General features: G+C 37.9%; 1 protein-coding gene across 1 annotated transcript in view; it reads right to left on the bottom strand.

Annotated features, from left to right (window-relative positions):
- The window catches only part of rbms2a (RNA binding motif, single stranded interacting protein 2a), a 58758-nt gene that overhangs the window by 22104 nt on the left and 19760 nt on the right, over positions 1–16894 (bottom strand). Inside the window, exon 2 of the mRNA XM_079857300.1 lies at positions 13030–13190. Within this exon, the coding sequence (XP_079713426.1) occupies positions 13030–13190 (161 nt within the window). The remainder of the gene's footprint in view (positions 1–13029; positions 13191–16894) is intronic.

Raw genomic sequence — 16894 nt, 5'->3', positions numbered from 1 at the left:
AGCAGATAGTGAAGGAAAAACAGCCTGTGTGTGTCCAGCATATATGGGAAATCTTTTTTTTTCCCAAAGTACTGTCCAAATAAATAAAATATACATAAAAAATATACATAAACAAAGTAGAAAAACAATGCATAAAGTCTTTAACTGCTTAGTAATAATTGTTAAACCGCTGGTCATAAACTCCTAATGCTCGTTCAGACATCAGAGAGCTCTCCAGCGCCTCTGGCAATACGCACAGACATTCCTGTCTGTCTCTGACTCTTTTCCGATCACATGTGGGAAGTCTGTCGCTCCGCCAGTTGGCACAGTCAAGTGTTGTTGGCAAACCCAGTCTCGAATGACTAAATGAAGCATAACTTTCTACATAGAGTACAAGTGTTATTAACACACCGTTTGGCGGCTTCAACTACGACCTTGTCTATCATGAGTTACTAACATCAAATCGTCAATACGCTTCATTTACAAATCAACTAGTCAAAGTAGCCATGACATGCTCCTGGAACATTCATTTGTTGATTATTTCTTTTGATTAAATCAGATATTAAACATCTTGATAAACGCTCTCTTTCAATGTAGAAACTGAAGTCAATGTAATGTATGTTACACATTATCTTGTAATATTTTTGCACAGCAAGCACAGCCTGGTTTAGAAACATTCCAGTAAACACTGCTAACACGATCAGAAGTTAAAAGAGGAGACAATTACATTTTAAAGCATCCGTGTGAAAACAAACCTGGAAAGAGACGTGATGATTGGAGGAGAAATACAAGAGATTCTCAATGCATTCCAGTCAATTATTGGGATATATCGTAGGAGAACAGACCACAAATGCACAGTATGTGTTGTGTGTGTTCACACTACAGCAGAATAAAAAAAAGAAAGAAAATAATCAGGCGGAGAAGAATGCAAAATGCTCTTGCCACAGATATTCTTGTGATAGTCCAACCCTGTTGAAATACCAAGCGTTTCGTCTGAAATTTGACAGTCAAACTGTGAGATAAGGATTATTTGTAGCACAACCTTATGATCTGAAATGATTTGTTTCAGTGTTTTTGAGTGGAACTTCCCCAAACCGGAAGCGCCTCCCATAATCTAAAACACAGTCGGCTCGTCGGGAAAGAGGAGGATAACGTTTTTTTTTTTTTTTAAGCAGCAAATCAATGTAAATAACCAAAGTTAATAAATCATAAATGGCAAGTGTTAACTGATAACACACGGTATACGGGTTTGGAAATACATTAGGGTGAGACATTATTTTCAACTTTGGGTGAACTGTTTAATTAATAAAAATAGCTATTTTCTTTAAAGTGGCAAAATCTGCAAAAATAAAATTAGATAAAATGCAGTCATCACCATTGCGGTTCTAGCTCATGACAGTGACATCATTTTCTGAACAAATTATTAAAGTCCCCCTGTGGTGAAAATCCAGCTTTTAATGTTTATATGTCTATGTGCTGTTTTTAATGTGCTTTAAGACAAAGCATGTGTAAATTCATAAGTCGACAGCATTGCTGAGTATTTTCTCCTTAAAACTGCAGTGAACCAAAGACAGTCTCAAAAACACGCTTTGAAATCGCTGGTGTTTCTGACGTCACAAACTACCTTGTACCCAATCAGATCAACATGTGATCGTCAACCAGTGGATCTCTGAGCTGAGTGAGTGAGTGGAGGCGGGGCTCATTTGCATATTCATAGAACTGCGAATACTAAATGAGGAAAGGGTGTCGAGTTACATTCAAGCTATTTTAAGGCATTTTTTAAGGAAAAAACATTTAAATATGTCATTTTGAGTTTTAAGGGATAAAATGATTGTCTACAGGGGGACTTTAACAGAATGGGATGCTAGAGGTTTGAGAATCACATTATCAGCATGAGAATATGATAAGAGGAGAGGGTGAGAGGGAGCAACAAAAAGAGGAAGTGACTTGTGTTGTAGTCCGTGAGACAAACATCCATGTTGAACAGTTCAAAGGTCATCAGTTAAACACCCATCCGTCTTTTACATTGAGACATCTGTGTGTGTGTGTGTGTTCAACCATGACCCAGTTAGCACGGATGGCGTCCTGTTCTTCACATGCTCTGGTATTCGTTTCCCCTTTAAAGAATTTCCACTGCTGACACTTCCTCACCTCTCTCACCCTGCGATCGCTTTACTCCAGTCCACTGGGCAAGTCTACAGGACACTTCAGAATAAAGGTTCTTTAGTGGCATCGATGGTTCCACGATGAACCTTCAACATCCATAGAACCTTTCCATTAACCAAAGGTTCTTTATAGTGGAAAAGGGTATTTATAACGTTCTTCACTGAGAGAGAAAAAAAGTTATTTTAAGATCTGATCACTGCAAGGTTCTTTGAGGAACCGACAATGGTTCTCCTATGGCATCACCCTTTTGGAACCTTTATTTTTAAGAGTGATTTAAAGGGATATTTCACCGCTGGAAAGATGAATGTGTATTTAAATTGGGTCATTTATGCAATAGAAATGTGAAATTATTTTAGAAGTTGGTGCCTTCTAGACTGAGAAAAGCCAGAATATGTTGAAACCAACGATGCCAAAAAAGAACCGTTATTTTTAAAAGTGTAAGTTAACTCAAATCCGTTGAGGAAATCCAATATTAAGCAATGTGAACTGGCATCAATTGAATCCACTAAAAAAATAACACATCTTTTAGATAACTAATAGCGAACAACTAGCAAAGAGTTTTAAAATAAAGCAGCATCTCTTCCTCGACTGAACCAAACACTCTTCACCACAATGTTGACGCCAACATTAAAGAAATCCCTTTAAATCCCAACATAACAGAACTCTCCTCATATTAAACCTGTGCAAAACAAAATAGCACTTCATTTTTTAACATTTACTCTCTTCTTATATCATTCAAAGCATTGAAAAATCAGATTCCTTCTCTTTGCATGTGATTATTAATTGTGCCCAACTTCTTAAGTACTGTTAACTATGATGAATATTGATATGGAATGAGTAATAATTGTATTTCTTGAAACTGATCAGCATAAATTTTCTATTCTTAAACATTAAGTATATTTTAAAATATAAATTGTTAGTCAAATCATGATTTATTTTCACAAAATAAACTTATATGATAGATTTTAGACAAAATTGTTTTAGGCATTTTTTTTGGTATGTCTAATGCAATCGCAATCAATCTCTTAAGTGAAATTCAGATATTTTATTTAGCAGGCTAGCTTTTTATTAGGGGTGTAATAGTACATGTATTCGTCCCAAACGCTCACAGTCAGATGACGAATACAGTCAGTCACAGTCCAGAAGAGGGCGCTCGCGGTAATCCAACGCTGTTTGCTAACCGAAACAGGAAAAAAGAGCAGAAGAAGAGACGATCTACTGGTGCGTTCTATTCTTTATCCGTGTCGGAGTTCCGACTAGGAAGACAGACGTTGCCTATAGGGGTGTGACGGTTAGTATATAACCGTGAGACCGACGGTTATAGTTGAACACGCCATTAGAATATAACTCTATAACCGCCAAAACCGTGTTATTAAAATATTTTTTACAAACATTTTTTATCATAGAGAATGTTTAAATACTAATTAAAAACAATTGTTAACAGTCTGTGTTATTAATGGTCTACGTCGTTTCCAACTGTATTTGATTCTTTGCCAAGTAGGCTACCCCTTTACCGACCGCCAATCATTTGAGATAGAAATAAAAGCTATGACTATGATATAGTGAAGTTTTACTTTGTAGAAAGCCTTTCTTTAAAGCGAATTTCGTTTTGTACAAATTGTATCTTAATTTTAATAAATGTTTCATCAACCAATTGCATGTAGGCCTATTTAATAAATAAAAAGCAAATATAGTAGACAATATAATAACCGTGACATTGAGGCGTGGCGCGCTGCGTTCACTTGCATTGCATTGTTAAAAGCCTTTCTTTAAAGGGACACTATGCAAGTCTGAGTGTTTTTTCTCTACGAGCTCCCCCTAGTGTCTGGTAGTATAATGCTTTCAAACACTCTGTCGTAAAAACGAACTGTTGTCCCTCCCCCCTTGCCACGAGCAACCCAGCTGATCAGCTGTCAACCCAGCTGAGCAGAGGAACCGGCTATTTCAAAACCAGTTATGTCTACCGAGGCAAGTAAAGCAATACTTTCTTTCCAACTGATGGCGATTTTTTTTATTTATTGTGTTGTCATGCATACTAGTATTTTTTACCGGGAACGAACGATATGAACGAGGCGAACTACTGCTTTCGTGTTTGTTTGTTTGTTTTTGGGAGAGTGGGCATGAGCATAAAAAAAAAAAAAAATATATCGGAGGCTAATATTTGTCTAAAGTTATATTAGCAAGGTCTATAAGTTCATCTGGTAGAATGATGGTTTACCTTTGCTTGTCTAAGAAAACATCAGAACGTTTTTTCTAGCTCGATCATGATATGTGCAACATTTTGCGCGTCTGATATTGCCTACTATCAGACGCGTTGACTTAGTGACATAAAATAAAAGTGTAAGTTACACAAATAAAACCGACAGAGGAACGGCCAAACAACTACAGAAATCAAACGTGTTTGCTATGACAATGCTAACATCAAAGTTATAGTATCTAGCGTACTAGTAAGCCCCTAACAGACAGCGATCATAATAAAAACCTTTACAGACAATAGCAAACATCCTGAGGTCACAATTACTTGAAATTTAAATATTAAACACAGTTTATTCCAAAGATACTTAACTTACAAGTGCAACAGCAGGATCAGCATCCGTTTTGCAGGCTTCTGTTTCTCTCAGTTCTCACCATTCTGAAAAAGCCGGTCCGATATATTTACTCGAGTCTGACTTCTTGCTCGGTCAGTCTCCCGTTTCCTCTTTCGTTGGTCCTCCGACAAAGATTTCCTAGCTTTCTGCTTCTTTTTTACAGGCTCAGCCTCAGCCGTAACTCAATCTATCGTTGCCCTTTGCTTATAGCTAGCCCGCCGGTGCTTGAATAGGGGCGTGTACGTGTGCAGTGCCGTCAAGCAATTCGTTACATCGCGAGACCTGATATCACGCGATACTTCCTGACACCGACCCGCGTCCCAAAGTTGCAAGTGAGTTTTTTCCGCTCTCGGGCACCAGGGGGGTGCGAAACCACCACTATTCAACCCGAAATAAGTAATATAACCATTCCACTGACTCCGAAGCTGTTCAGTTAAGGTTAAAAAGTTACCTAGAGCACCTTTAAAGCGAATTTCGTTTTGTACAAATTGTATCTTAATTTTAATTAATGTTTCATCAACCAATTGCATGTATTTAATAAATAAAAAGCAAATATAGCAGACAATATAATAACCGTGACATGGAGGCACCAGTGCGCCGCGTTCACTTGCATTGCATTGTGAACTAGAGCGCATCTCATCGTAAATGAATGAAACTCAGCGTAGGCCTACACAAATATTAATTTTGTTTTTTTTTATTTAGGCGATCAAGTAGCTAATCAGTGTCTGCTCATTTATTCAAACTAAGTTGTCCTATAACAGACGAACGTCGCAACACCCCGTCATAACCGTCATCACCAATTCTGAAACCGGCACACCCCTAGTTGCCTAGCAACACGCACCAACGCGCCCCCTTTCCTCTGATTTCCCAGCTCGGAAGTTGGACAACCGTGAGGACACCGAGCAAGAATTCCAATACGGAATCCAAGATGGCTGCGCCTTGTGTGACTTGTAAGTATGAATTGTTTTCATTGTTTTTGGACCGCTTTGGTTGTTTAAATGACGATTTTAATCACTCGTATTACTGCAATACCTTACTGCGTCCGTATCACTGACTGTGGGTATGGGAATCGGTCTTGTTGTGAGTGCAATATTGAATGAAGCCTTGTTTCAAACGGGTGTTATTAACGTGGCTAGCGTTGCTAACAGAAGATAAACTAAAACATGAAATAAAGTGAACATTTTAGAAGTTCTACCATAGCAACAGCTTTCTGGGTGGCGTCCATGTTTTTTCTCCGACTCGGACGCGCAAAACATACCAGAACGCTTGAAGTGTGGAAGTGACTTCATATCCAAGGGCCGAGTCGGTTCGTTGACAATAATAGAGAGCCTAAGTCCCTCCCCTCCGCTTCCGGCTCATGGGACCTTATTTCGGAAAAAATATGTATGGTAGTCAATGGCGAGAGACAACTTATCTTTTTATTCCGTCTGAACTGTGCCCTGAACTATGATGTTTGTCAATTTAAAAGATAATTATGAAAGTCAAGAAAGTCGCAGTTTGTCATAAAACAGAAGAGTAACATTTAGTTTTACGTGAAAATCACTCAATGAACTACATCTCTCATCTCGCACTATGTACGTCACCGTTGCTCGTATGTGTGCAGTGAAGTCTGGTACAAAACACTCAGGCATGACGGCGTAACGTTACGATTATAATGTAAGACTATAGAAAAAATAACAGACGTTAGCTTCAGTAAAGTTAGCTTCATTCATTGAGAGAAAAGGTATGACGTCACATGTGCGCCTTTTGGGTTTGTAGTCTTTGTAATTACGTATTTTCACAGTCTTACACCTCAACAGTTTTACATCAAACTGCGACTTTCTTGACTTTAAAATGTATCTTTTAAATTGACAAACATCATATGTGTAATTCAGGGCACAATTCAAACGAGATCAAAATATTTGTTGTCTCTCGCCATTGACTACCATACAATATTTTTCCGAAATAAGGTCCCATGGTGTTCCACCGGAAGGGGAGGGACTTAGGCTCTCTATAGAGCGCACCATACGCACCAACCTAAAACGAGTTCAGATACACGCAAGAGCTTGCTAGTAGCCTTTACAATTATTTCAATTATTTTTAGTGGTGCGCTCCTGCAGAAGCTAAAACAAGAAAATGCACAAATTATAAATGTTTTAAAACAGGTTTGGCAACATCCGGTTGATATGTGGGACTGCTCACACACCACAGAGCCACAGTGTTTCTCTTATGAATGGCTTATTTAGTTGTCTCTGCATATTAAGCTGCGACAGAAGTGCATGACGCACACATTTATCCAACTACACACCAAAGCAAATCATGAACGCAGTTTTGTTTCAGTCTGGTAAAGTTTCATCCCTGTTACAGCAGGAAAAGATCACTCATTTAACTGTTGGCTAGACAGCATGTGAGGCCATAAGCGGAGAGCTTTTACACATCTTACATCATCATGAAATGACCATAAACTCCCCTCTTAACCTACAGTCTCCCAGCGGGGGGAAAACTGGGTGGATCAGGAACAGACTCTTAAAATCTTACAAAAACGCTTATGAAACCAGACGAGACTACAGCAGGGAAATAGAAAGCAAAACTGACTTGCTTTATGTAACGAATAATGTCAATGAACTTGCTTTTACTACATACCGGATCTACATACCAGTCAAAAGCTTTGCAAACTCTGTTCATTCTCTCAATCCACTTCATAAGATGAACCCTGGAATGCTTTTTATAAAATATATTTAGTATTGACGTATTGAAGGAGTTCACATATAAACTACCGTTCAAAAGTTTGGGGTCAGTAAGATTTGTAATGTTTTTAAAAGAAGTATCTTCTGCTCACCAAGGCTGCATTTATTTGATTAAAAATACAAACAAAAATAGTAATATTGTGAAATATTATTCCAATTTAAATCAGCTGTTTTCTATGTGAATATACAGTAAAGTGTCATTTATTCCTGTGATCAAAGCTGTATTTTCAGCATCATTACTCCAGTCTTCAGTGTCACATGATCCTTCAGAAATCACTCTAATATGATGATTTGATGCTCAAGAAACATTTATGATTATTATCAATGTTGAAAACAGTTATTTACATTTATTATAAATTACATTTATTTCATGATGCTATGATGAATAGAAAAGATCAAAAGAACAGCATTTATCTGAAATCTAAAGCTTTTGTAACATTAAACACTACCGTTTCAAAAGTTTGGGGTCAGAATTTTAATTTTATTTTTGGGGGAAAGAAATAAAATAAACTGATCAAAAGTTACAGTAAAGACATTTATAATGTTAGAAAATATTCTATTGTAAATTAATGCTGTTCTTTTGAACTTTCTATTCATCAAAGAATTTTGAAAAAAAAATGTTTTCAACATTGATAATAATAATTAATGTTTCTTGAGCATCAAATCATCATATTAGAATGATTTCTGAAGGATCATGTGACACTGAAGACTGGAGTAATGATGCTGAAAATACAGCTTTGATCACAGGAATAAATTACAGTTTAAAATATATAAAAATAGAAAACAGTCATTTTAAATTGTCATAATATTTCACAATATTACTGTTTTTTTATTGTTTTTTATCAAATAAATGCAGCCTTGGTGAGCAGAAGATACTTCTTTTAAAAACATTAAAGAATCTTACTGACCCCAAACTTTTGAACGGTAGTGTGTGCTAGACTGGCTGGTCTTCCAATTTATTCCAGTTATCTATCTATAAAACAATTGCAATCCTTTAAACACAAGTCGCTTTGAGGATAATGAGAAACAAATTCAGTCAAATGTGTCCATAGTATAGCACTGCGTTTCTAGAAACAGAGGACTGTCGCCTGGATTTTTCCATAGCCTAAATATGGCTGTGCTGATGTTTGTGGAAAATCAGCATTAGTGTATGGTGTCATTTTTTTTTTTCTCAGAAATGTTTAAAAGCATCGCACTGCTTTTTCCAGTTCATCTCCAGCAGAAGCAGAGCGTCAGCACCTTTCTCCTGCAATCGCTGTCCCACATCTGAACTGAAATGAAGAATGTGTCTGTTTAAACATTAATGATAGGGTCTAAACAAGATTGGTCTTGACTTGCAGAAGCAAAACCAGTTCTCAGCCTCTAGAGATCTGTAAAATTATGGTATACTGCAGCACAATTTACTTACTTGAGAGCTATAGAGTTACTGCTCGTATTTAAAGCACAAACAATCAAGTTTAGCGAGACTATTAACATGCAAAGATTCTCATGTGTAGATGTACAGTGTTAAAGGGTAACTCTCACCAAAATGCAACCTAGGGTCTTTTTGTTAATCTACCCGAGGCGAACTTTGTTTAAAAGCATAATTAGAATGGAAACGCCACTTTTAAGTTTGACCGTATTTTCGTTTTCGGTCAAAAAGCCTTGTGAATGGGAGTGCTTGGGGCACGACTATGATAGCATCAAAAATCGCTATTTTTAAAACACTAAGAAGGCTCGACACAACATGAAACTGTGCTGAAGTATCAAAGTCAAAAGTCAAAGTCAAAAATAATTGATCTCCAGAGAGACGCGTGGTTATGACGCAATCGTTAGCCTATTTTTACAAAAACTGCTTCTACGGGGCCATAACGTAAGCTACAAGGTAATGGAGCCTTTTATACATTTTCGTGTTTCTTTAGAAATAAACAATGGATAAATAGAGTCTTTAAACGCCTCAGATGTAAAGTTATTCACTGTCAAAGTGATGCCAAAATGAATGGGAGTTAATGGACTGCTAACAGCAGGGGATGGCTTGCTAACCAATGGTGGCCGCCAGGGAAGGTACGCTTTCCGGGTGCTGGATTACCCCCTTGGTTTCAACCGAACCAGGAAAGAAAATGCCTCTGCACTCAATTGGATAGACCTACAACCAATCAGAGCAACGGAGTAAGTGACGTATGTTCTTCATTCATCTGTCCGATCGACAAATGCCTTGATCGCGGTTCTCTGTTCCTCTTTTCAAATGAATGCGCTGTCGATATCTTCTATAACAGACGCGATGGCGGAATCTACACATCTCAATTCTCCAGCGGCAGCCATCTTTGTTATAAACGAATTCAACCCAAGCGTTCTTTGGTGACGTGGATGATCACGTTACTGTTGATCATCTGTCCATCATCGTATAAAGCCCGCCCTGACCATTTGGTTGGTGCGAACAGCTCTGGTTCGAGCAACAGATCAAGTTCAGACCGAACTTCCCAACCTCAAATGTTGTGGGCGGGGCTAAGTTCGGCTGGCATCCAGGCTATCAGGTGACAGAATGGAGAACACAAACTTTGGGAGAACCCAGGCTCAGTCGCTCAGTTCTCCTCTGGCCAACGAGCGAACAGTGTATGATTATGATCCAGACATTACAGGTCAGAGGTCAGATTGGATCAGAACATTCTGAATGTCTGCTGAGGAAAGCAATATCTCCTTTAGTAACAGTTACAGGAATTTCCCATGATAGTGCTAATCAATCGGTTGCTTCAAGTAAAAATAATGTCCTTGTTTACAACCTCGTTTCAGACCCTTTCAAAATAAAAGTCTTTGGTTCTGACTCACACAAAGACAGTCTTTCATGCCATATAATGGCATAATAATATAACTTTCACTGAAGTCGAAATCACAATGCCTAACGGACCCTTTCTCAGTACCAAATACAGCATATTATTAATATAAAATAATATTTATTTAATAGTATTTAAAATTAACAAGAATAAGACTGACTGAGATAAAGCTGTTCTCGGCGAAACATCTCCGAAACCGTCTAAAGTAATTTTCAAATGGGCGCTATATGCTTAATGCTTATATAAATAGCATATTTAAGGTTTTAACAACGACTATCTCTTAAAACTGCATTTCGTGACAAAATAACAGTAGGATTTGCTCCTCCGCCATTGAGGCTTGCTGTGAGAAATGCTGCCAGTATAGATCCGGCAGAAACAAGCGGCGTGATACAAATTGTGAAACGGTTTGTCATATTAGTAGAATATTGCATGGCTAGTAAAAGGCTCTAAGCCAATCAGATTCAAGAACAAAAACTGTATATACGCATACTGGAATTAGTTGAAAGTCTTTGTAAAGTTGCATGGCGTAACATTTTATAATAAAGCTCTTGGCTTCATCACAAGAAAACAAAGCATTTCCTTTCTGCCACTCCTATTTGATTTGTGTCTCCTGAATTTACCCTCATGTTTCCTCTTTTGAACCACAAATGGCTCGAGTCCAAACCTGAAAGCCTACTGTAGTTTGCTCAACAAAACATACTCAAAGTTACATCTGATCTTGAGATCTCTAGACTGTAAACACATTAACAAGCAGAAGTTTACAGATGAAACGTCCAACTTAAAGGGTTCTCATCAAGATTAAACAAAAATATATCAATATGAGTTGTCCTAAAAGAGAAAGAGTGCTTAAAGCAGCCTCGAAGCAGTGGTGTGTGAACCTCTTCTGAAGGGAGAAGACAAAGTCCCCACTGTTTTTTTCTAATGTAAATTCATGCTCTATTTCCCTCTTGTTTACAGTGTCCTTGTTAAAATGACATATGGAACATGTTACACTATCAACAAGTTCAAGAACAATTCTGTCTGCAATACAATTTATCAGGTTTATGTATTTATGTATACACACGATCTAGATCCACTGAGGGCTAGGGGTGGACATTCATTCTTAGTTATATATATATTGTATATGTATTTGTATATATATGTATGTATCATCAATCAATCAATCAATCTATATATCTATCTATATATATAATATATGTATGTATCTATCTATCTATCTATCTATATATATATAGATATAGATATATAGATAGATATATACATATATAGATAGATAGATATATATACATACATATATATATATATATATATATATATATATATATATATATATATAATTAGGGCTGTCAAACGATTAATCGCGATTAATCGCATCCAAAATAAAAGTTTGTGTTTACATAATATATGTGTGTGTACGGTGTATAATTATTTTCTATATATAAATACACACACATGCATGTATATATTTAAGAAATATTTGCATGTATATACTGTGTATATATATTTATATTATATATAATTTATATTATATATAAATATTTTACATATAAGTAACACATTTTTCTTAAATATATATGCATGTGTGTGTATTTATATATAGAAAATAATTATACACCGTACACACACATATATTATGTAAACACAAACTTTTATTTTGGATGCGATTAATCGCGATTAATCGTTTGACAGCCCTAATATATATATATATATATATATATATATATATATATATATATATATATATACACATTATATATATATATATATATATATATATATATATATATATATATATATATATATACATACATACATATACGTATTATATTCCTTGCCACATATACATTTTTTTTTTTAAGTTTTCATGTAACTCAAATCATACAAATCCACAGGAATTCACCACCAATTTACCAAAATTGTTGCATTGTATTATGAGATTGGGTTGGTTTCACAGCCCGTGAAGCTTGTGTTTACCCAATCTCAGTGTCATGAACTGCTCTGAGACACAAAGGCTGAGGATCCAAACACAGCTTTTATTGGCTAATCCAGAATCATAATCCGGGTAACAGGCAGAGGGCCAAAACCAAGGCAAACAATACCAGAATCCAAGACACGGGAAAACAGGGATATTCAGGGATATCCAGGGAAACTGGCAGAAGACCAAAGCCATAACAAGGGAAACGAGAGAGCACTCAGAAACACAGTGTGACACTAACAAGACTTCACAAAGAATGAGGGAATAAACAGGGCTTAAATAGGCCGAGTAAACAAGTTAATGAGACACAGCTGAAATAATGAGTCCGGGCAATGGGTTATGGGAAATGTAGTTCATGATGGAAAAGTAAGTGTTTGGAAGGTCTCTAGTGGAAGTCAAGGTGGATGTAACACTCAGTCATAATGTAGACATTTTTAATGGTACATTTGTATAATAAAAAAGGAAGAGTTGTAGTAGATAGTCTCTTGTTAGCCTGAATAGCCACATCCTCCATTAAACACAAAATAAGCCCTACAAATTAATAAAGAACATATTATACACACATTTCGTTGTAAAGGTATGTCATGATTTGTAGATTAGTTTGTAAAAGGTGCTTTTATGCATGTTTGGACTGAGTATTCGTTGCATTTACACAGTTTTACCGCCAACTGTCGGTCAATAGGAGTGAATCAATTGAAGCAATTGGTTTTTCGTGACATGATTCCTGACAAATTACGAGCACAACAAAGCTAGCTAGACTTATATAGCAGACCAGCGAGACTTACGGTTGGCAGAGCTTGACCAGGTCTTGGTCTGTAGTCCCAGGATGTAGTCCACGGATGTAAAGGTTTGTTTTGCTCAGCTGTTCCCCGCCTCCCAAACTACTTGCGCTGCTACTGTTGGGGCTGGACAGTGCCATCTGGTGGCTGGAGGACACATAGGCTTGCTGTTGAAAAAAAAATACATATATACTTATACAACACATAAATGTTATTAATATTTAAGCTTTTAATGTTGTTTATATGTCTATGTGGTGTTTTTAATATGCTTTTTTAATATTCATAAGTCGACACCATTGCTGAGTATTTTCTCCTTAAAACTGCAGTGAACCAAAGACAGTCTCAAAAACACGCTTTGAAATCGCTGGTGTTTCTGACGTCACAAACTACCTTGTAACCAATCAGATCAACGTGTGATCGTCAACCAGTGGATCTCTGAGCTGAGTGAGTGAGTGAGTGGAGGCGGGGCTCATTTGCATATTCATAGAACCGCGCATACTAAATGAGGCAAGGGTGTCGAGTTACATTCAAGCTATTTTAAAGCATGAAGAATTTCAAGGAAAAAAAATTAAATATGTAATTTTGATGATCAAATATGAGTTTTAAGGGTTACATTATTGACTACTGGGGGACTTTAACAAAAAAATTGCAGTGAAAAAAATTGTTGATTAGAATAAAAAGGGAATTTGCAATTGAAAAGTTACCTGCATTTTTTTAAATATCACATTAAATGAATCTATTTATGCACCATTAAAATTGATTAAAAACGAAAGCCAAGACTAAAAAAAAGGAGAAAGTACGTGAGAAAGGGCTTCGTCAGCAAGTTGCAAGCACACAAACTCAGGCCTTCCCTTGGATTAGTTGTGAGAGATTTTTTTCATTGAGAAAAGTTGATGTGTTCTGAACCTGATATATCCAAATGAATCAACATTGAATCAAACTGAATCAAGATCATAATTGAATCAAAACGCAAGCTTGTGAATCAAATCAAGAAATTTGTCTCAGTGCCCAGTGCTACACAGGGAATGTGATCATTACACATCAACAGTTGTGTCCTTACACTAACCTGCACTGGTTAATGTGAAGGATGAGCCCGTTCACCCACATACACAATCAAAATCCTGTATGTTGCAACATCCCATGGTTTCCTTTCCCCTCTGCTCCATGAGTTTGTTGACTTAACCTTTTGTCTCTTCCACCCAATAATAACATTAAGCAACTTTCAGATAGATTCCTGCCAACAGCAAACCAGCACTGAATGTGAAGGAAAGCAAAATGTGTGGTTCATCTTGGTCTAAAAGATTTAAAAGTGACATATTATGTCCTTTCCACATGATGTAATATAAATATATGGTGTCCCCAGAATGTGCCTGCGAAATTTCAGCTCAAAATTCCCCTCAGATCATTTATTATAGCTTGTCAAATTTGCATCTTTTTTGGGGTGAGCAAAAAAGATCTGCATTTAAATTTGCATTCCCTTTAAATGCAAATGAGCCGCTGCTCCGCCTCCGTTTAGAAGACGGTGGATCCTTTACATGTGCTTCAGATACGATAACAAAACACACCAATCTCACTCATCCAGAATCTCAGAAATACGAGTGCAGCCTCAGGAAGAGTTTCACTTTTAGACGCACCTGGATGTTTCTGAATGGTTAGTGGAGACAATTATGTAGTTATTGTGGAGTTACATTAATTCATCTCATCGACTTGCATGTACCGTCATGTTTAACTTTTACACAATTTGTCACAGTTCCCTGAGTTCTTTATAACAGTGTTCAGTGCTCGTCTGAGCAGCAACGACAGAACAGCTTCATGCTTTGCTCGAACTTTTGCCATTGCGTTACTGGTTACACTGTTGTCGCTTGCAAAAACCAAACATGAAAGATTAAAGGGATACTTCACCTCTGGAAAGATGAATGTGTATTTAAAATGGGTCATTTATGTAGAAGAAATGTGAAATTATTTTTGAATTTGGAGCTTTCTAGACTGAGAAAAGCCGTAATATTTTTGTATTAAATGTATTTTTGGCTTATGTGGATGAAAGACAACAACTCCCAGAATGCACTTGCTTCGCTGCCCTAGGAGGCCACTCCCAAGCCACGCCTACCGGTTAGACAGCGCAGTTGAAAACAACAAGGCTAGGCTACTAGTAAGTGTCCGTGACGAGTCTTCCCGGGATTTCGAGATCGCCCAAAATGTCCGAGATTCAGCTTTTGCGTTCTACAGTCGCCATTCATCATGTTTACTGTGGCGAGCAGGACGAGGCTGAGGGGCGCGGGAGAACGGCATCATGTTCACTGTGGCGAGCAGGACGAGGCTGAGGGCCGCGGGAGAACGGCATCATGTTCACTGTGGCGAGCAGGACGAGGCTGAGGGGCGCGGGAGAACGTCATCATGTTCACTGTGGCGAGCAGGACGAGGCTGAGGGCCGCGGGAGAACGGCATCATGTTCACTGTGGCGAGCAGGACGAGGCTGAGGGCCGCGGGAGAACGGTGCGAGACCGGTTACTGATTACTGATGAGCGACACAGTGAGACGCACTGGTCTCGTATCTCTCACGGAGGAGCGGGTATTTTCTTATCAATGCTAAAACGCACATCAACCGATCACTTGTTTAGCGTTCATGTAAACACTACATTCAGATTCACCAATCGGAATGAATTCAGTTAGATTGAAACAAAAGGTGTGCATGTAAACAATGAATGGCGACTGCAGAAAGCAAAAGCTGAATCCCAGACATTTTGGACGATCTCGACGGCCGGACATGTCCGGGAAAAAGAGGATGGTAACCCCTACTACTCAGCTTTCTCCTACTACTCAGCTTTCTCCACAGAACAAGAGCCTGCTAGCTTAGCTTCCAAAGAAAGATGGCTGACACTATGTGTACATTCTGTGAGTGAGATCCCACCCCCTATGGGCGGGTTGAAAACATGCGGGACAGCGCCTCCTACTGGCTGTAGTCTTTAGCCTCTGGCAAAATGACGATTTTTGCATCATCGGAGGATTTTTTCAGACAAAAAATACATAAATCTCTCGTCTCAGGGGGACATGAGGGTGGAAAGCACGGTAATTCGAAAATACTTCAGGTTTTCTACTAATACAAAGCTTAATGCTAAATCCAGAAGTATCCCTTTAAGGGCCAGTAATATTATAATAAGATCCTCTACGTCAGAAGGGGAGCGAAATCAGATCGTCTTATTTTTTGACATGCTTGCAGAGAAAGGCTCACCAAAACAATGTTACTGCGTTTCACTTTTCACGTTTTCTGGGTTGGTCGATGTACTGGGACCCGATCATAGCACTTAAACATGAAAAAATTCAGATTTTCATGATATGTCCCCTTTAAAGCACCCGTGTATCAGGCATTAATCATGGGAAATCAGGGGACACTGGTAATAAAGCTGTCACAGAGAGATATAAAACATGGAGAGGATTCGGACTGACATGACTGACTGCGTGAGTAATGGCTTTAAAGCAGGGTATGTGAGTGAAACTGAGTCGGACAATAAGCCTGGAGCGAAGAGTCAAGAGTCTGAAAATGAGGAAAAAAGAAAAGAGAGGTTTTCTTCTGCTGAAAACCTGACAGCTTGGGGGAAAACTGCTGTCACTCTACCTCAGTCTCCAATCCGTTCTCACACCGATACTGCCACACCTGAGCCGAAGCCAGAATCTGTGCTTTGGTGTATATTTACTGATGCAATAAATGTAGGGGTGTAAGGAGACCCTCATGTCATGATTCGATACTAGGGATGTCAATTTTCACAAATTCCCATGATCGATCGTCATTTAAATTAACGATCAATTAATCGTTAGCCTTAATAGGGTCTGCAAATACTGCTCAAAACGCTTTGTTCCTCACCAAATGAATGAG

This window comes from Squalius cephalus (assembly GCF_949319135.1).
Source record: "Squalius cephalus genome assembly, chromosome: 22".
Classification (NCBI taxonomy): Eukaryota; Metazoa; Chordata; class Actinopteri; order Cypriniformes; family Leuciscidae; genus Squalius; species Squalius cephalus.
Note: the sequence above shows the minus strand (reverse complement) of the source record. Positions and strands in the feature narration are given on the sequence as shown.